Genomic DNA, 21,378 nt, shown 5'->3' on the forward strand with positions numbered 1-21,378 from the left:
CATATCATAATTTTAAATATACTCATTGACAGAATGTATTTTTTTATACAAAATCGCGATATTATAAATGTAGATAATTGAGTATAATTGTTAGCTCAATAATACACGTGTCGCAATAATATTTAGTTTCGACTTATGGCATTTTGAGGCTGACTAGCGAAGGCCTTATTTTACTTAAAAATATCATACTCACGCATATGCCCACGTGTGTAGCGAATTGTAAATCAGTTACTATCTTTGTTAACAACTTTAACTGCTGTTATATCGAGTTTTGAGATAGCGCATCCTACTCAAGGAATATAGTACATCAATGACGTTTTAGTCGGCGTCGCCTTATTTTATATTGTCTTATGTGTATTAGTACGCAACTTAGAGAGCGAAAAGTATGCCTTTTTTAAACAACAAAATCCACAAGTGTTCATTATTCTATGGTACTACGATTAAATAAGAAAATATGTTGTAAGCTGTAAATAGTTTTTGTATGTAAACATTTGTACATATTGTATACATAGTTCCTATTATCGTGTGCCGAAACAATAGTGAAATTATTTTAATAATATACTCTTGCCGTCAATTGAAAAATTGTTTGTTGTGTATATTATTCGACTACTTTACATTAGTATGAATCTTATAAGTAAAGGTTTAGATAATTTTTAAATACAAAAATTGATCGATTCAATTTATTTTTTTAAGATTATACACGATGTATTTAAGTATTAATAAATTATAATAAAAATTATAATAAAAAAATAATTCTTTTACTTATACTTTGCCTACTTTTTTTCTAATTTAATACATGTATAAGATAAAAGTGTTTCGATTGTAGATTTCACTTACAATTCTATGCAACGAATAATCTATAATTGGCTATAGTCTATTGAATATAATCAGAAAGAACAATTAATACAAAATACTTTGTGCACTACTTTCTTTTATGTTTAAAAAAAATTTTTATTTCATTTTTGAGTAGTATTTTTTGTCCCTTTTCCATTGCATTTTGCGAAACCCTTTTTATTTAAAAAAAAAAAAAAAAAAAAATAGACCTTAAATAAAAATTGAGATTTTTCAACGTTGAGGATTCTTACTAACCCTTTAAATAAAATATGTTCACTCCTACATACTGGAAAAGTGTCTCTAAATGTACAAACCTCTACCTCTAGCAAAATTATCCAACAAGTCAAAACCATAATTATAGCATGAAACTAATATTTTTTAAAAAATTTTTTTCACTTTATGAGAATATTCTCACAATTATAGTCACACAGAGCCTTTTGATAGTGCTAACACTATGTCTGAGGTAGCGAACATAGGCATTGTTGCAATAAACAAATAGAGCGATTCAGGAACTTGAACAGATTATTGGTTGAACTTGAATGTTTCGATACCTAGACATACAATTAAATTTGAAATTTTTTAAGTCAAGGAGACCTCCTGTAAATTTAGAGACGCTTTTCTAGTATGTACGATTTTAAGGTGTATTTGTCCCCTTAATATATTTTTTGTTAGGTATTGATTATGTTTGATATTAAGAACCCAAAAAACGTCAAATTCAATAAATTTTGTTTGTTTGATTGTTGTGAACAAATGAACCGAGCTTAATGAAAGAATTTAAGATAAGCTTAAGCATTAATAATATTAAACATTAACTTGTAGAGTTGTAATTTATTGAATATATACGTACCTATGCACGCATGCAGTAAATTGTAAATCAGTTACTATCTTTGTGAACAATTTTTTTGACGTCCGAATTCTTGATATCATTTTATACTCATGGAAGAGTACAGCAATGACGCTTTCATCTCCTAGAATGTAACTTCTAATTCAATCTTATTTTTAGCAAGTTAGTTTTTCGCGATACAAGTAAAAGATGTACAGCCTGATCGAGCGTTGCAAGGTTGAGTAATTCACTAATTTTAAAATAAGCATATTACAAATGCTTACGTTGCTGTAAAAACTGTCATCAACGGTAAGTTAAATTTTTTTATACATTTTAATTATGATTTGTGTGATTGAGTGTCATATTTTAGGTAGAAGAGTTCTTGATTCCGTGCATGAAATAAATGTATTTGAAATGGCGGCAGTACTGAAATCCTGTTGTAAGTACTCGTAACTGTAAAATATTATGCATAAAAATCATGCTGCAAAAGATTTAAAATGTATTAAGATACCTCGATTTTAATGTGGTTTTTTTTATTTATTGAAAAATTTCATTTCGATTCAGCCAGTTGATTTTTCGTATAACTCTGAAGACTTGAAATAATAATTTGAATTTATGTCTGCTGTTAATCGTTTTTCTACATTTTCTTATGGTATACTTAATTTTTTATGGAATAACATCTTTCTGATAAATTTTTTATTATTAACAGGTATAAATATTCCTCAACGATGGGTCATTGTAACGATGGGTTTTTTAGGATTATTCAGTGCATATCACATGCGAATATGCTTATCTATAGCCATTACAGAAATGGTCGAGTCAACGGAAAAAACCTTGGAATTAAAAGGAGAAACGTGTCCTGGTCTTAATAATTCAATTAATTCAGAGGGAAAAAATGATATTGCTCGTACAACTCGTTTGTTTGATTGGGATGAATATACTCAGGTACGTGATTCTAATGAAAATTTTTTGTGCATTTTTATTTTTATTGTACTTCTAAAACGAAAAATCTCTCTACATTCTGCATAAAATTTCAAATGATAATTTTTTATATTTTAAGAATACTGCTGTATCGCGTACATTAATGGATAGAAATGAAAATAAAAATATTGTCAGTATTAGATTCATGTTGAAGTTATTTTTTCTAAATGAATACGAAGTTATGAAAGTTAGAAATCGAATGGAAATTTATACTCTTTGGAAAATGTATGTACGTGATCTAAAAATGGTCATTAAATTTTATTAGTTATATGATACTTTTACATTACAATTAGTTTCTTTTATGAAATATAATATTGAATAATATTTTATTTACGAATCTCGGACTATTAAAGTATGATTTCCCTAATTTATTCATCATTACGAATTATATATAATTTTTATCATAAGAGGCTTTTTTGTAGTCATCATTTATAATTATTCTTATATTAACTTATTTTTTAAAATAATATAAAATAAAAAGCTCTAAAAATACTTTGATGCCTAGGCACTAATAAAATAAACAATAATAAAATAAACACGATTTGCCAGACAACTGTTTTCAATAATTATGTTAAAAGTTTTGAATGGATATTTGAACAAATTTGGCTGGAATAAAATTAAAAAAAAAAATGTATATATTTCAAGGGTATAATACTGTCCTCCTTCTACTGGGGCTACCTCTTCACCAATCTCCCCGGCGGAGTGATAGCCGAGCGCTTCGGCGGCCGTCACACCCTCGGCCTCGGCATCCTGTCGACCTCGCTGCTCACCCTGGCGACGCCTCTCGTCGTCCGTCACGGCGGCCTCCGGGGCCTGATCGCGCTGCGAGTGCTCATGGGCGTGGGCGAGGGCCCGACCTATCCCGCCCTCACCGCTCTGCTCTCCCAATGGATTCCGGAGGACGAGCGATCCAAGGCATCCGCCCTGACCTTCTCGGGCGCCTATCTCGGCACGATCTTCGGCATGTCGGCCTCGGGAATCATCCTGAAGTACACCAGCGACTGGGAGGTGGTTTTTTACTTCTACGGTGTGATGGGCTTGGTGGCGTTTTTGCTAAACGCAGCGTTCTGCTACAGCAGGCCGGACGAGCATCCGTTCATATCCGAACGGGAGGCGAAGTATTTGAAAGAAAAATTGAGTGAGTTGGTTTCGCAAATGGATTTTCAATTATTGGCACAATTTCTCTATTAAAAATTGACTTCTTTCTACAGCGAACAACCACGCGAATTCCAAATCTATACCGTGGCGCGCGATACTGAGATCCAAGCCCGTGTGGGCGCTGATGATAGCGACGATCGGCAACGCCTGGGGCTTCATCACGATAGTCAGCGACATGCCCAAGTACCTCGGCGGCGTGCTCAAGTTCTCCATCGAGAGCAACGGCTATCTGTCGTCGCTGCCCTACCTCTGCAAGTGGATCGTGGGCATCGTGGCGTCCAGCTTCGCCGACCACCTCGTCGCCCGGGGCCGCCTGAGCATCGGCCAAGTACGCAAGATCGGCAGCGCCGTGGCCGCCTTCGGTCCGGGCGTCTTCATGGTCGCCGTCTCGTACGCCGGCTGCGACAAGATCCTGGCCGTGAGCTTTCTCACGCTGGGCCAGAGTCTGCTGGGCTGCGCGACCTTCAGCGTGCTCGCCAACGCCCTCGACCTCGGGCCGAATTACGCCGGCACGATAATGGGCCTGGTCAACGGCATCTCGACGCTCAGCGGCATCTTCTCGCCGTACCTGGTCGGCCTGCTGACGCCCAACTCGACGGTCGACGAGTGGCGCTCGGTCTTCTGGATCGTCTTTCTCATGTTCGCCGTCACGGAGGTGGTGTTCTTGATCTGGGGAAGCGGCGAGCTTCAAGAGTGGAACGATCCCGACTTCCTCGCCGACAAAGAAAGAGAAAGAGAGAAAGACGTCGTCGAAGGCGTACAATTGTTGCAAAAGAATATCTAGACTTAATTTCTGTTTGATACGCGATATCTTATTTATTTGCGCGAGGTTCAAATACAACATAATAATTTCGGCACAGTATTTATTGAAATTTAAAAAACATTTATCTCAAGCAAAATCTTTGCGACCTTCGTGGATTATTCTTTGGTGTACATACAAACTCGATTTTCGTCCAAATTTCTTCTCACATTGGTCACATGCATAATCTTTTCGACCCTCGTGAACTGTACTTTGGTGCCTTAACAAATCTGATTTTAGTGTAAATTTTTTCTCGCATTTGTTACATGCGTAATCTTTTCGACCTTCATGTATCGTCTTTTGGTGGTATAGCAAACCCGATTTTTGTGAAAATTTCTTATCACACATGTCACATACGAAATCTTTCCGACCTTCGTGGACTGTTTTTTGGTGATTGCGCAGATGCGATTTTTGTGCATATTTTTTCTCGCACTTGTCACATGCTAAATATTTCCGACCTTCGTGTACTACCTTTTGGTGTAAAAGCAATGTTGATTTTCGGGTAAAATTTTTATCGCACTTGTCGCATGCAAAATCTTTGCCATCGTTGATTGTCTTTTGGTATCTAATCACTTTCAATGTTTGTCCAATTTTCTGCTCACGCTTATCGTGTACTGTCTTTATATGCAAAAGCAAACCAAGTTTCGTATCGAATCTCTTCGCGCACACTTCACACAAGTAATTTTTGAAAACTTCATGGAATATTTTTTTGTGTTTGAATAAAGTTAATTCATTTTCAAATTTCCTCTTACACTTGTTACATGTGAAATCGTCGCGATCTTTATGCGCTAATTTTTTGTGCCTAAGCAAACTCGATTTTTTCACAAATTTCTTCACACATCTGTCGCAATCAAACTCATTTCGGCCTTTGTGTACCGATATTTGGTGTCTACTCAAAAGACCTCGGAACTCAAATTTCTGATCGCACTTGTCACAAGGATAATCTTTCTGATCATTGTGACTAGTGACTCGGTGTGCTATCAAGCTTGATTCGAGTGTAAATGCCTCCAGACAAATATCGCAGATGTGTTGCTTGTCGTCTGAAACAGCAATGTCGTTTTCACTTGAGTTATCTTTTGAAACGATATTCTCCGGTTTCTTCTCAGTTTTAACCATTTTGGTGCCTAAAATAAACGATGGATCTTTCTACTTTATTTATTGAATGAATAAAATTGATCTTTTGGTATCATGTATTGTTTCATTGGGAAAGACAACATTCAAACTAATTTGTTCTTATTATAAACACGATCAGTGTGTCGAGGAACGATGTCAAACCCGTTTATGGTCATATTGTTTACGATTAAGATCCCGATGTATCTATTTATACATTATCCTTACAATATTCTAAATAATTTAAAATTCTAACTTGGCGACGATTTCTTCAAGGAATTTTTGGGCTTTTTAAAACTTAGTACTTCCAAACAAACTCGACCGACAGACAACATCGAGTCAACGCAAAAAAAAAATGTATAATGAAAAATTGTTATCAGCTTATCTTAGGTGTATACATGACAATGTAGAACACGCAAAGTGCATCGTGCACTACACGAAGCTGCAGTAGCATCAGCTATGTACGATGGAAAAGAGAAGCTCGAGCGACCCTCGTGCCTTGTGTGTGCAACACATGCAAATAACACACGCACATACACATGTATGAGTAAGTGCGCTGCGCTGCAGTAGTTTCAGTGCCAATTTCGTCGGACTTTAGACTCTCCGAATGCGCAGCCCCGTACACTGACGTATGTTTACGTGTATACACGTGTAGATCACGATTTGCACTGTGTACGATTGTGACGCGACTGCCGAAACGTTCCAAGTCTGCTGCCGAGACATCGCCGTGTTGCGTAGTTCGCGCTCCACCGCAAGGTGTCATATTCGAATCCGCGAGCGGAGAGTCATTAATTTTCGCATATAAGCTGGCGACTTACGACGGTACGATCGTGGCAAATGAGCCTACAAGTAGCTCTTTGTAAATCCACCAGCGATTCCGCGAGGCTGTAGCCTCAGCGAATAGCGAATTTTGCGCCGTGAGCCAGCTTAGCCCGGCAGGCCTTAGCCTGTCGGGAACAATAGCGCCGTGATATGGTCAGTGAACCTGTTTCGTGCCAGGCCCTACAGGTCCACATTAGACTGTAGGGCAACATTGAGCCATAGGCCAAAGCCTATTGAGCCGATTGGCGCCAGATAGCGCCGCACTTTTGCGACATCGCCCGCCAGGATATCCTGGCAGGCCCCCATAATAGTAAAAAAATAATTTCCCTTCTTCTCTATATAAAAATCCCAACATGATATTTACTTATCACATCGTTTCACGTTTGAATACCAATTGACACATATGATAAAAATACCTAAATCATAAATTAAAGAATCATGCAGTTTCGATTCTTAGAATGATGAGTTGCTGCGAGTGGCCTCTCGAACAAACGAGTGAAGACACCTGAATCGTTATCAATGATGCAATAATACAACATATAAATCTTCATATCAATTCAGTGCCTTACCATATCTTTATTAGATAATACGTCAAAAGCACTCTGTGTCCACCTCTGACTTCTCAAATCATTATTCATTTTGGTCAAGATTGATGTTGCAACAAATAAAATTTTCTACTTACAAATGAAATAGTTGCTATTTTCCAGCACCTCTCTCTCCTTTAATATTTCCAACAATTTTTGGAAAGTCTTAGGTTCTACGAAGCAGCTGGTTTTATATTCATCGTAGATTTCATCGAAGTTCTCCACCATGACGTCGTTTATCTCCTCTAACTCCTCCTCGACGAAAAGAGAAAACTCCGAGGATATCTTTCTTTTGATCATCGCCACAGCTTGATCTCGCCATAAACTACCGAGCAAAATTTTATTTTTTTATTAATTTATAAAACAATAAAACAATTTCAGGTTAAATATACTACAATAAAAAATATGAAAATACATTATTATTAAATAATTATTATTAAATGACTATTATTAAATGGTGGAATTAAATTATTGTTTATAATTATAGAATTCGTTACACTGCGAGTTTATAAAAAAAAGAGACATGACTCATGATTTTTTACGCGATTTCTTTTACAGTTGCATTTGTATTTGAAAATTGATACTTACGTGCAAACTTTCATGTAATTCTTCAACGTAGCCCTATATCCATCCTGTCGAAGATCTCATCCAGCAAATCGATATTTAATTGCCACATTTCTTTCATAAAAATAGTGAAGGTTAGACTTAAAATTAAACTTGAATGTCGGACGTAGACTCGAGTTATGAAAATGTTTCGTGAGATCACTCCGAAATAAGCCGATCGCGTATAACAATTGAAAATCGGTAACAAGAGCGACGAGTATCGCCACCGCCAGCAGAGTGCTAATTTCGGTGGGACTCGTCGGATAATCGACTCTCGCATTGATTCTCGAGCTTTTCTCGTACATAACACGTGTTCCTCTATCCTCGCAAGAAAAACACAATTCTACATGCTGACGAGATAGAATACCAAATCAATAAAACAATTAGCACTGCCACTCGGTGTGTACAAACAAAAGTGTGACGAAAAAATTGTGTACGAATAAAAGTGGGTACAAAAGAATTATTTACAATAAAAAGTGTTTACAATTTTTGTACACTTCACCTCGTGAACAAAATTAATTGTGTAAAACTCTTATGTGTACGAACCACACCCTGTCTTTCAGACGTGTATACTTTATATTTCGTTTAAAAGCTACATTAATATCTAGAAAGTAATGAATTAAAAGCATCCTCGTTATGCCTATAACTATTTTCAATAATGAAAAAATTTGGATGTATTTACATAAAATTGAATTGAAATAAAATTTTTAACGATTTATTGTTAATTTTCTATTCCTCTTGGGGTACAATACTGTTTTCTTTTTATTGAGTCTTTCTCTTCACTAACCTACTCAATCTTAGTTGTATTCCGGATTTTTAAACAACAATTTTAACATAAGGTTCATAATCATAGTTCAAAATTTTAAGCGTTAAATATCCAGCCGCGCCGTTTTTGTAACTTTTATGGAATAATCCAATTCCTGACAAAGGCGCTGGCTGTCTCAATTCAACAGGGTCTACGTCCAAGAATGGTATAATACTCTGTCCAACATCGTGTTCAAGACTGCTCGTTCTCAACGTCACATACTGACCTGGATACGAATGAATCGGATTGTTTGAATGATCTGACGGCAAATCTAGGTAAGTCAGTCCAAGTTGGCTAAAAATTGATTTTTTTCATTTAGCACGGGTTTGATTCATGTACGAGGCATCATCATTAGATTTACCTGAGACTGCTGGTACTTTTAATATTACGATGCCACGAATAATTAGGAATTTTCAATTTTCCTTGCTTATAATCGAATCTATGTCCTCGAACTTCCAATCTTAAAAGACCCTGAGCAAAAGTGAATTTAACCCCAGTTACAACGGAATCGCCATTGAGCACAATATCGTCCAGCTCCACTGAACTGTGATCCCAGCTTAATCGAAAATAATCGACACCTTCCCGCACATTACCGTCAGTTCTTTTATACGTGTTAATTCGTGCCCATGATTTCGTTTTTGGATCGACTGTGCCCGATGGTAAAAGTACAGCTTCTTGTATTTGAAGATAAAAAATTCCATCGATTTTTTTCAGACGAATCCCCACGATGACTCTGTAAAAAAATTGAAATATTGTTCATATTAATGATGACAGATAGAAAAACATTCAAATCTCGAAATTCTTACTTGTTTTGATATACATCAGACACAACTTCTCTCAAGTTAACATAAATATCCAAATTTTTATCGGGATTTTCACATGTACATAAGCAAATTTGACATTCATGAAAGCCATACAAATATGAAGCATAATTAGTCACTCTCGCACATGATCCTCTTTTACCAAGGAACTTCCCATTGTAGCCTTCTACATATTCGTACTTGCGTTGGCTTCCACCCTTCAAAAGAATAGAGAGCATGAAAATTTTATCAATGTTTGAATTGCGATCTTGTTGAATTACCGGTGAATTGCAAATTCTTATTGTCGAATCGAAAGATTCGCAAAACTTTAGATAACCAGGACAATTGTGTGCAAACTTGTTGCAGTCTTCTGCAAATTGACCGCGAGGACACAAACTTAAAGCATTGGAAAATCGGGGACAGTCTCCGACGCACCAGTGATGACCTTGAGGATCTCCGATTTTCTTCAGACCCCGCTCAGGTTCGAATGATTTATAAATGAACGGGCCAACTTTCTCGAAAGTGACGCCTACAAAAATATTGATTTAAAATTGTTACATTGGAAATTCATCGCTGCTCACCTTCTCGAGGACTCGAATTGCATCTCCAAAATTCACGAGATGCTTTTGACATGGCTTTTTTCACAGCTGATACAGCTTGATTGGATCTTTGAGTGAATGCTGCTTGCATGCTATTTATTTCCCAAATCATCTCTATTTTTTGAAAGATACGTGTTAATTAAATTAGAATAGAAAATACTTGATAAAAATTACTTCTACCTTGCTTTTTTTTCATTTGCTTCTTAATTGCAAACAAATCCATTGTTATTCCTTTGAGCTCAGCTGCACATAGTGCTTTATAAAAATTGTAAATAATAAGTTGCTGAGAGCGGCCTCTCGAACAAACGAGAGAAGAAACCTGAAAAGTTAACATTTATTTCAAAAAGAAATAAATCAATATATGTTTGAAGAGACTCACAATAGTGTTATCGGACATAACGTTGAAAGCACTCGATGTCCATCTATTAAGACTCAGTGCATTATGCATCTCGGTCAAAATTGTTCTTACACCTCCGTTCAATGTTCTGACACTGCTTACGAAGTCATCCAAAGCTGCTCGTGGATACTTTGCTTTCGACACTTCTGTAAATCGAGCGTAATACAAGTCTATCTTCTCTGCATTTTTAAAGAAGTCATCTAATCTTGATATGAGTACAGCGTCCAACTTTAATTCTTCCAGTTTAGTAATAACTTCTTCTCTGAAACCCTGGAGATCTTCAGCAATGACATCTAATTTATTATTGATATCAGTGAGTGTACTGCGAATGACACTCAAGTTCTCTTCCACTGAGTCTTCATTCGACGATATCAATGAAACAAAGTCAAGAAGAGACTTGAATAATTCGTTTGGATTATTTAACGATGAGAAAACATCGAGTCCAGATAAAACCACTTGAAATGGTTCTGCGCCCGCGGCTACATTACGCACCGAAACAAATAAAAATAAAAATGAAAATACAGTCGATATTAGATTCATATTAAAGTAATTTTGTTAACTAAATACGCAGTTTTGAGTTCTAGGAATTCAAGGAAATTTATACTCTTGGAAAAATGCATAATTGCTCGCATGATCACGAAGTATGTGACGCAAATGTAACTATCGAGATTACTTTTTCAGTCATGCTTCAATCACTACTTATTTCCTCATTCAAAATAAAGAAGCCCACCTAATTAAATTTAAAAAAAAATAGTTTTTCATAGTTAATGTCATTTGGTTAACTGTTTAGGCTATCATTTATTAATAATAGTATCAGGGTGATGCTGAAATCAGCTTGAGAATCAAAATTTTCAAACTTGTTTTCAGAATTTTGTACTTAATTTATCTTTAAAAGTCTAAATTTATGTTGAGCGAATCCACGTTGAGCCCAACAACTTTTTTGGATAAGTTTGGTTTGAAAAAAATTCTGATCAATATACCTAGAAGAGGAAATGTTTTTTCTTCATAAGCAAGCAGATTTTAGAGGTTTCTGAAAAAGTCTTATTGTTTCTAGACTTTTGTTCTTGGCATGTAAAGAAAAATAAAATACATAAATTTAAATATAATTGAACATAAAATAAAATTATGAATAAAATTCTCCCCGAGGCCACATGAATCAAAAGCAAATTTTTTTGTAAATATTTTTTTCAAACTAAGTGTTCAGAATATTAGTTGTTATAAGTTGCCGACGCGTTAAACCAGTAGTTAAAATAAAAACGACGGTCACGCTCGATCGCGCTAGAATGCACAATGGTTATTTCAAACGTGTAGGTCTGAATGACAATATGGTGAATCTTACAGATCGTACAAATTTCTAACTGAAACATTGTAATGATATATTAATTGATTGATGGATTGGTAGATTGACCGATTGATCAATTGATATATCTCTTGCAATATAGAGTTTACTACAGATAGACCATATTATTTTTTTTTCTCCACAATGTTCAAATTATAAGAATTATTTTTCAGGTGCTTCGAATGTAGGGGCAAAAAAGTCATGTCAGACAAAACACCCATTCAGAATGCTATTGTAAGCTCTACTATTTTATAAAACGATGGTACTTGTGGTTGACGTATGTAAATTTTTTTCATGAAAAATTTTATTTTAACGTAGTGATTTAATTGAATTATATAATTTTTTTTCAGAAAATCTTACTTTATTTCTACGCCATCAATAGATATCATATAGATAATTACAGATGGAAGTTATGTATCTTTGGCGAGACTTTTGGATTATCATTTCTTTTCTCGAACATGAACTATAATCTATAGTGCTAAGTAACCAGCTGCACCAATTTTGTGACTTTTGTGGGTCAATTCGACTCTGGACAATGGAGTGTCGACTCCCTGTGACATGGCGGCATTCATGTCCACGAAGGGTACCACACTCTGTCCTACATCGCTCGCTAAGTTACTCGTTGGCGAAGTCACCGATTAATGTTTACGTGTAACGACGGCTTTGGTCATGGTGTAGTCGGTCAGTAAACTCAGATCTTGCAGCTCAATAGGTCTGAAAATCAAATATACATACTTTCATTAAACAGCGATTATGGAATGTTGAATAAAGGAATCCACTTACTTGAGATCCTTCTTGGATGCTTCGTTATTTACTCAGAGTTCTCCTTTCTTATAGAGTAATTTGGTACCTCGGGCTTTTAATTTTATGAGGCCTCGATCGAGTATGAATTTGACACATGTCAAAATGCAGTCCTCCTCGAGGAGAACCTCGTAAAGCTCTATAATGATCCATGTTCCCAGCTAGTTATACATTTATTTATGTAATAATTTAATTGAAATTGAAAACTGAGAATTAAGTGCGAACAATTTCGATATATTTATAATATTCGAAAAAATTATCACAGTTAAGCGTGATCACGAACTAAGTGACGCAAATGTAATAAATGAATTTATTTACGATTTTATAATTCGATCACAACTTTTTTTCTATGTTGAAATATTATGAATTATATATTTTTTTCACATACAGCATACAAGTCGAGCGATCAAGATAGAGGCAGATTTCACGAAGCTACATAGACAAACTTTTCAATCACGCACCCAATCTTAAGTTTAAGCTCTGATTCTAAAGGGATATTTAATTTTACGTCTTAAAAATTATTTACAGAATTGGTCCATGAGTTAGAACTCGAAAATGAATCAGGTTGAAGAGTGATGCGAAATTTCGTCACTTAAAGCGTTGATTTGTTCAATATATGATATTATTAGAATTTATCAAACAACTCATTCATCCGTAAAATTTGTGCCTCAAATCCATCGTTTTTGAGATAAAAATTTCCTTATATATTTTCGTTTTCCAATCGCCATTTTTGGTACTTAAAATCATATTTCACTATTCTGAACCATCATAACTTTAAGATAAAGACCCATGGATGCTTTATTTGTACTGAAGACGCTAGTATTTAAAAGATTTTCATGTGAAAATTGGAAAAGGAGAAGAAATTTTTTTTTGAAATTACGTTTTTTTATATAACCATCCACAACTTTTGACCTGTTTGTTATATCAAAAATCTGACACCGGATTCAGAAAGTTCATTAAATTTTGCGTAGATTATGCTTATTCGAAAGTTCTCCAGACCCCATTTTCAGCAAAAGTACAGCGGTACAAAAAAGTATCAAAAATATGTTCGTCCTGGACTTATTGGGTGAATCAGTTCAGCATATCTTTCCGTGAGGTTTATCAAAAATAAAGTATCCCAATAAAAGCTTGAACCTTTTACAGCTCCAAACAAGACTTACAGAAATTAACAGAGAGTAATAATTAGCAGCATGGGAAATTTCGTCTAATACAAAAATAAAGCACCACCACGACAGCGAACAAAGGTGTAATGATCGTAATTATGAATGCACAAAATGAAGATAACGTTCAATTATATTAGCACATTTTTTAATGACATTTCGGAAAAACATATTTATAAGTACATACATTATTTACAATTGTCAATCGTCATTTCCTCTTTTACTTCATGCAAAATCTTTGCGACCCTCGTGGACTGTCCTTTGGTGGGCAAGTAGATGCGGTTTTTGTCCAAATTTTTTCTCGCAACGGTCACATGCATAATCTTTACGACCTTCGTGTACAGTCTTTCGGTGAATGAGCATAGTCGATTTTTGTCCAAATTTCTTACCACAGCTGTCACATAAGTAATCTTTGCGACCATCGTGGACTGTCTTTTGGTGTCGAAACAATTTTGATTTTTCTCCAAATTTCTGCTCGCAATGATCGCAAGCAAAATCTTTGCGATCTTCATGGACTAATTTTTGGTGCATAGTCAAATTACATTTTATTCCACATTTCTTCCCGCACTCGTCACATGTAAAATCTTTCCGACCTTCGTGGACAATCTTTTGGTGCCTGAACAAATTTGATTTTCGCCCAAATTTCTTTTCGCACTTATCGCATGCAAAATCTTTGCGATTATCGTGTACTGTCTTTAGGTGGTTAAAAAAATTTCCTTTTTGTGTGAATTCCTTCTTGCACTTGTCGCATGCAAAATCTTTGCGACCTTCATGGACTGTCCTTTGGTGGATAAGCAAATTCGACTTCATTCCAAATTTCTTCTCGCAATTATCACAAGCGTAATCTTTGCGACTTTCATGTAACGTCTTTAGATGCATGAGTAAACTCGGTTTTTGTGTAAATTTCTTAGCACACTTGTAACATGCGTAATCCTTTCGACCTTCATGAACTGTCTTTTGATGCTGAAGCAAAATCCATTTTTGTCCAAACTTCTTCTCGCATTTGTCGCATGCATAATCCTTGCGACCTCCATGTATCGTCTTTAAGTGGGTAAGTAAATTCGATTTTTGTGTAAATTTTTTCTCGCATTGATCGCATGCAAAATCTTTGCAACCATCATGAACTGTCTTTTGGTGGACGCGCAAATACGATTTTACCCCGAATTTCTTCTCACACTTGTTACATTCGAAATCTTTTCGACCTTCGTGTACTGTCTTTTGGTGTTGGAGTAAATGATGTTTATGCCCGAATTTCTTTTCACACTTTTTACATGCGTAATCTTTTCGACCTTCTTGGACTGTTGTTATGTGCAAGACCAAACTTGTGTCATTGCTAAATTTCTTACCGCAACTGTCACATAAGTAGCCATTGTTGACTTTTAAGGTGGAACTTTTTTGACAGTCGTGCACTGTCCTTTGATGTTTTAACAATTTCAAATTTTGTTCGAATTTCTTATCGCACTTATTGTGCACTGTCTTTACATGTAAGAACAAACTTCGTTTATTTCCAAATCTCTTCGCGCACCTTTCGCATAAATAATCTTTGAAAACTTCGTGGAATATTTTTCTGTGCTTGAGTAAAGTGGATTTATTTTCAAATTTCCTTTCGCAATTGTTGCATGCAAAATCTTTGCAGCTTTTGTGTACCGATATTTGGTGTCTACTTAAATGATTTCGGAACTCAAATTTCTTATCGCACTTGCCGCATGCAAAATCTTTTTTTTCATTGTGAATTGAGTCTCGATGTGTTATCATGCTTGATTCTAGTGTAAATGCCTCCTGACAAATATCACAAACGTATTTTTTGTCGCCTGAAACAACAATGTCGTATTTATGTAAATCATCCATAAAGACAACTTCCTCGAATTTCTTCTCAGTTTTATCCATTTTGGTACTGAAATTTAACTTTCTATTTAGCACTTCGAAAATTAAATTAGTCAAATTTATCTTTTGATTTTATGTTTCATTGGGAAAGACAACATTCAAACTAATTTGTTTTGGCTATAAACATGATCAGTGTGCCGAGGATCGATGTCAAAATCGCTTATGATCATACTGTCTACAATTTAAGTACTAATTTATTTTTTGTTTATACATTACTCTTACAACATTTGAAATAATTTAAAATTTTATTTCAGCGACGATTTCTTCGAGGAATCGATTTGGTCTTTTCAAACTAAGTTTTTACAATCAAATTCCCGACAGACATCAAGTTCACAAAAAAACATCGAGTGAATAGACACATGTGTTATAAAAAATCAAAATATTCATTCCCAAATATCCTGACCGCGGCCATGACTTAATTAGCGGCACATTTTTTTTATGACATTTACGAAAAACATATTTATAAGCGCATACATTATTTATAATTGTCAATCGTCATATCTTTTTGCATTTGTCTCAAGCGAAATCTTAGCGACTATCGTGTACTGACTTTAGGTGGGATAGAAGATTCCTTTTTTGTTTAAATTCTTTCTGGCACTTGTCACATGCGTAATCTTTCCGACCTTCATGGACTGTCTTTTGGTGCAAAAGCAAAGTCGATTTAATTCCAAATACCTTCTCGCAATTGGCGCATGTGAAATCTTTGCGACCTCCATGTACCATCTTTAGGTGGGTGAGTAAACTCGGTTTTTGTGTAAATTTCTTAGCACACTTGTCACATGCGTAATCCATACGACCTTCGTGAACTGTCTTTTGATGGCGGAGAAGACTTGGTTTTTGAGTAAATTTTTTCTTGCACTTATCGCATGCGTAGGCTTTGCTACCTTCATGGACTACCTTTTGGTGTGTAAGTAAATTCTGTTTACTTCCAAATTTTGTTTCGAGTTTATCACATGCGCAATTTTTCCGATCTTCGTGGATTGTACTTTGATGATAGAGAAAATTCGCTTTTTGAGTAAATGTCTTCTTGCACCTGTCACATGCGAAATCTCTCTGATCTCCATGTACGGTCTTTAGGTGGGTGAGTAAACTAGATTTTTGTGTAAATTTCGTAACACACTTGTCACATGCGTAATCCTTACGACCTTCGTGGACTGTCTTTTGATGCTGAAGCAAAATCCATTTTCGTCCAAAATTCTTCTCGCATTTGTCGCATGCGAAATCTTTACGATCTTCGTGTACTGCCTTTAGGTGAGTAAGAAAATTTCCTTTTTGAGTGAATTTCTTCTCACACTTGTCACATGTGAACTTTTTGCGACCTTCATGGACCGTTCTTTGATGTAAAAGCAAAGACTGGCTTTGTCCGAATTTCTTCTCGCATTTGTTGCATACAAAATCTTTGCGACCTTCATGGATTGTTTTTTGGTGTACGAGCAAATTCGGCTTATATCCAAATTTTTTTTGGCATTTGTCACACACATAATCCTTTCGACCATCGTGGACGGTACTTTGATGTTGGAGTAAATCATGTTCATACCCAAATTTCTTCTCGCAATAATCACACGCGAAATCTTTACGACCGTCATGAACTCTCATGATGTATACAAGCAAACTCTGTTTATTTCTGAATCTCTTCGCGCATCTTTCACATAAGTAATCTTTGAAAACATCGTGGAATATTTTTTTGTGTTTAAGTAAAATCGATTTATTTTCAAATTTTTTCTCGCACTTGTCACATGTGAAATTTTCTGGATCTTTATGCACTGATTTTCGATGCAGAAGAGAACTCGATTTTTTCCTAAATTTTTTCTCGCGTTGGCCAAAGTCGTTGTGTACTGATATTTGGTGTCTAGTTAAGGGGATGCCTAGGCCACAATTTTTACCGACTGTGCTCAGAAAATGTATATTTTCGTAACTTTTTTTTCAGGCTGATTTTCGCAAAACGGCTCCGTGGAGCCCTCCGTATTGTTGCTGTGAACACCTGCACCAAATTTCAGCCAATTTCATGGGGTAGTTTTCCAGGAAAACAGGATTGAAATTTTTGACTATTGTTTGCAGGATAAAAAATTTTGATCCTGTTTTCCAGGAAAACAGGATTGAAATTTTTGACTATTGTTTGCAGGATAAAAAATTTTGATCCTGTTTTCCGGGAAAACTACCCCATGAAATTGGCTGAAATTTGGTGCAGTTATTCACAGCAACAATACGACGGGCTCCACAGAGCCGATTTTTGAAAATCGGTCTAGTAAAAAAGTTATGAAAATTTACACTTTTAATACTCGATCGGTAAAAATTGTGGCCAAGGCATCACCTTAAATGATTTTGGAACTCAAATTTCTTTTCGAAGTTGTTACGTGTATTTAACGCCACGAAAATAGAATGACTAAAATTGATCTTTTGGTATTAGGGATTGTTTCATCGAGAACGACAACATTTAAACTAATTTGTTTTAGCTATATAAACATGATCATAGTGTGTCGAGGAACGATGTCGAAATCGCTTATGATCATATGACAAATAACCCGGGGAAAATTGTCCTAAAATTACACAGCGTACTTGAGTTACTTACTTCCAGTTGAAAATAGTTGCCTGGATTTCCAGGTGGATTAGCAATGCCGAATCAATGATAATCGGTCATGGATTATCTGCCTGAAAACAGCCTGGATATTACTGATTGAGAAGGTTCGGGGGTCTCAGAGGGGGACGAATCGAGACCGGAGGGGCTCCTCGGCGAGTCTGGTCGGAGCAGACCAGGCTTTGGTTTTTTCGGTAGAAACTGATTGTCATTATCAATCTTGTCTCTCTTAGCCGACAGCAAGTTCATCAAAATCGTTCATTTGTGGATGTTTAATCAGTTCAGCATATCTTCGCGTGAGGTTTATGATCAAAAATCAAGTATCCCACCAAAAGTTTGAATCTTTCACAGCTCCAAACGAGACATGAACAAAACTATTTCGACTGATCTCGTTGCATGAACAGTCGCAAAAACCAAGAGACCAAAAAATGAAAAGAGAGTAGTACTTACCAGCATGCGAAATTTCGTCTAGTACAAAAATAAAGCACCACCACGACAGCGAACATAGGTGTAATTATCGTTATGAATTCACAAAATTAAGATAACGTTAAATTATATTGGCACAATTTTTAATGACATTTTAGAAGAATATATGTATAAATACATACATATTTACAATTGTCAATCGTCATTTCTTCTTGCATTTGCCTCAAGCAAAATCTTTACGACCTTCATGGACTGTCCTTTGATGACGGAAGCAACTTGATTTTTGAGTAAATTTCTTCTCGCATTGATCGCATGCGTAGTCTTTGCGACGTTCATGTACCGTCTTTAGATGGGTGAGTAAACTCGGCTTTTGTGTAAATTTCTTAGCACACTTGTCACATGCGTAATCTTTACTACCTTCGTGTACTGTCTTTTGATGTTGAAGCAAAATCCATTTTAGTCCAAACTTCTTCCTGCACTTGTCGCATACATAATCTTTGCGACTTTCGTGTACTGCCTTAAGGTGAATTAGAAAATTTGCTTTTTGTCCAAATCTTTTCTTGCATTGATCGCATTCAAAATCTTTGCGACCCTCATGGACCGTCGTTCGATGTAAAAGCAAAGACTGGCTTTGTCCAAATTTCTTCTCGCACTTGTCACATGCAAAATCTTTGCGACCTTCGTGGACCGTTCTTTGATGTAAAAGCAAATGATGTTTTAGTCCGAATTTCTTCTCGCACTTGTCACATACGAAATCTTTGCGACCTTCATGAACTGTCCTTTGGTGGACAAGTAAATTCGATTTTACTCCAAATACCTTCTCGCAATTGGCGCATACGAAATCTTTGAGGTTTTCGTGAACTGTCTTTTGGTGTACGATCAAAGACGATTTCAATCCAAATTTCTTTTCACACTTGTCACATGCAAAATCTTTCCGACCTTCGTGTACTGTTATTTTATGGAAAAGCAAATGTGATTTTCTACCAAATTTCTTCTCGCAATTATCACAAGCGTAATCTGTGCGAATTTCATGTATCGTCTTTAGATGAGTGAGTAAACTCGTTTTTTGTGTAAATTTCTTAGCACACTTGTCACATGAGTAATCCTTACGACCTTCATGAACTGTCTTTTGATGCTGAAGCAAAATCCATTTGTGTCCAAACTTCTTCTCGCATTTGTCGCATGTGAAATCTTTCCGTACTTCATGAATTGTTCTTTGGTGTTTCAACAAATGCACTTTTTGTCTAAATTTTTTCTCGCATTTTTCACATGCATAATCTTTTCGACCTTCATGGACTGTTGTTATGTGTAAAACTAAACTCGTTTTATTTCCAAATTTCTTACCGCAATTGTCACATAAGTAGCCTTTGTTTACTTTGAGGGTGGACCTTTTTCGACCGTCGTGCACTGTCCTTTGATGTCTTAACAATTTCAAATTTTGTTCGAATTTCTTATCGCACTTATTGTGCACTGTCTTTACATGTAAGAGCAAACTTCGTTTATTTCCAAATCTCTTTGCGCACTTTTCGCATAAATAATCTTTGAAAACTTCGTGGAATATTTTTTTGTGCTTGAGTAAAGTTGATTTATTTTCAAATTTTTTCTCACACTTTTTGCACATCAAATCTTCGCCATTTTTATGTACTAATTTTTGATGCGTAAACAGACTCGATTTATTTTCAAATTTTCTCTCGCATTTGCTGCATGAAAAATCTTTGGAACATTTGTGTTCCGTTATTTGGTGTCTACTCAAATGACTTCGGAACTCAAATTTCTGATCGCACTTGTCACATTTATAATTTTTCTGATTATTGTGAATTGTGTCTGGGTGTGCTATCATGCTTGATTCTAGTGTAAATACCTCCTGGTACATATCATCAACGTGTTGTTTGTCGTCAAAAAAAACAATGTCATGTTTACTTAAGTTATCTTTCGAGACAATATCTTCGGATTTATTCTCACTTTTATCCATTTTTTATCCTAAATTGAACGATGAATTTTTCTATTTAGTACTACGGAAATTGATTCAGGAAATTATCTTTTGATGTTATGGCTTGTTTCCTCGAGAAAGACAACATTCAAACTAATTTGCTTTCGCTATAAACATGATCATAGTGTGTCGAGGAACGATGTCGAAATCGCTTATGATCATATGACAAATAAACCGGGGAAAATTGTCTTAAAATTACACAGCGTACTTGAGTTACTTACTCCCAGTTGAAAAATAGTTGCCTGGATTTCCACGTGGATCAGCAACGTCGAATCAATGATAATCGGTCATGGATTATCTGCCTGAAAACAGCCTGGATATTACTGATTGAGGAGGTTCGGGGGTCCCAGAGGGGGACGAAGTGAGACCGGAGGGGCTCCTCGGCGAGTCTGGTCGGAGCAGACCAGGCGTTGGTTTTTTCGGTAGAAACTGATTGTCATTATCGATCTTGTCTCTCTTAGACGACAGCAAGTTCATCAAAATCGTTCATTTGTGGATGTGTAATCAGTTCAGCATATCTTCCCGTGAGGTTTATCAAAAATCAAGTATCCCACCAAAAGTTTGACCCTTTACAGCTCCAAACAAGACTTACAGAAATTAACAGAGAGATAGTAATTAGCAGCATGGGAAATTTCGTCTAATACAAAAATACACAGCAAACAAAGGTGACAGCTAACAAAGGTGTAATGATCGTTGTGAATGCACAAAATGAAGATAGCGTTAAATTATTTTGCCACAATTTTTAATGACATTTTAGAAAAACACATGTATAAGTACAGACATATTTACAATTTTCAATCGTCATTTCTTCTTGCATTTGTCTCAAGCAAAATCCTTACGACCTTGATGGACTGTCCTTTGGTGTACGAGCAAAGCCGATTTAAATCC

General features: G+C 35.8%; 2 protein-coding genes across 3 annotated transcripts; one reads left to right on the forward strand and one right to left on the reverse strand.

The window, feature by feature from the left end:
- Positions 1-1,808: 1,808 nt before the first annotated feature.
- Positions 1,809-4,716, forward strand: LOC106656102 (sialin-like). 2 transcript variants are annotated; one of them, XM_014376774.1, is made up of 5 exons: positions 1,809-1,966; positions 2,028-2,096; positions 2,367-2,602; positions 3,284-3,776; positions 3,850-4,716. In XM_014376774.1, exons 2-5 carry the CDS (start codon positions 2,072-2,074, stop codon positions 4,578-4,580), a joined length of 1,485 nt encoding a protein of 494 aa, XP_014232260.1. In that variant the 5' UTR covers positions 1,809-1,966; positions 2,028-2,071; the 3' UTR covers positions 4,581-4,716. The 2 variants fall into 2 exon arrangements, with proteins under 2 accessions (XP_014232260.1, XP_023315717.1); XM_023459949.1 differs by having other exon boundaries at positions 2,032-2,096.
- Positions 4,717-8,460: 3,744 nt separating this feature from the next.
- LOC106655924 lies at positions 8,461-10,000 on the reverse strand. Its single transcript, XM_023460024.1, has 5 exons — positions 9,901-10,000; positions 9,601-9,848; positions 9,326-9,537; positions 8,881-9,252; positions 8,461-8,813 (listed from the first exon to the last, which is right to left on the reverse strand). Exons 1-5 carry the CDS (start codon positions 9,950-9,952, stop codon positions 8,531-8,533), a joined length of 1,167 nt encoding a protein of 388 aa, XP_023315792.1. The 5' UTR covers positions 9,953-10,000; the 3' UTR covers positions 8,461-8,530.
- Positions 10,001-21,378: the final 11,378 nt, after the last annotated feature.

This window comes from Trichogramma pretiosum, unplaced genomic scaffold, assembly GCF_000599845.2.
Source record: "Trichogramma pretiosum strain Unisexual culture from Peru unplaced genomic scaffold, Tpre_2.0 scaffold10, whole genome shotgun sequence".
Lineage (NCBI taxonomy): Eukaryota > Metazoa > Arthropoda > Insecta > Hymenoptera > Trichogrammatidae > Trichogramma > Trichogramma pretiosum.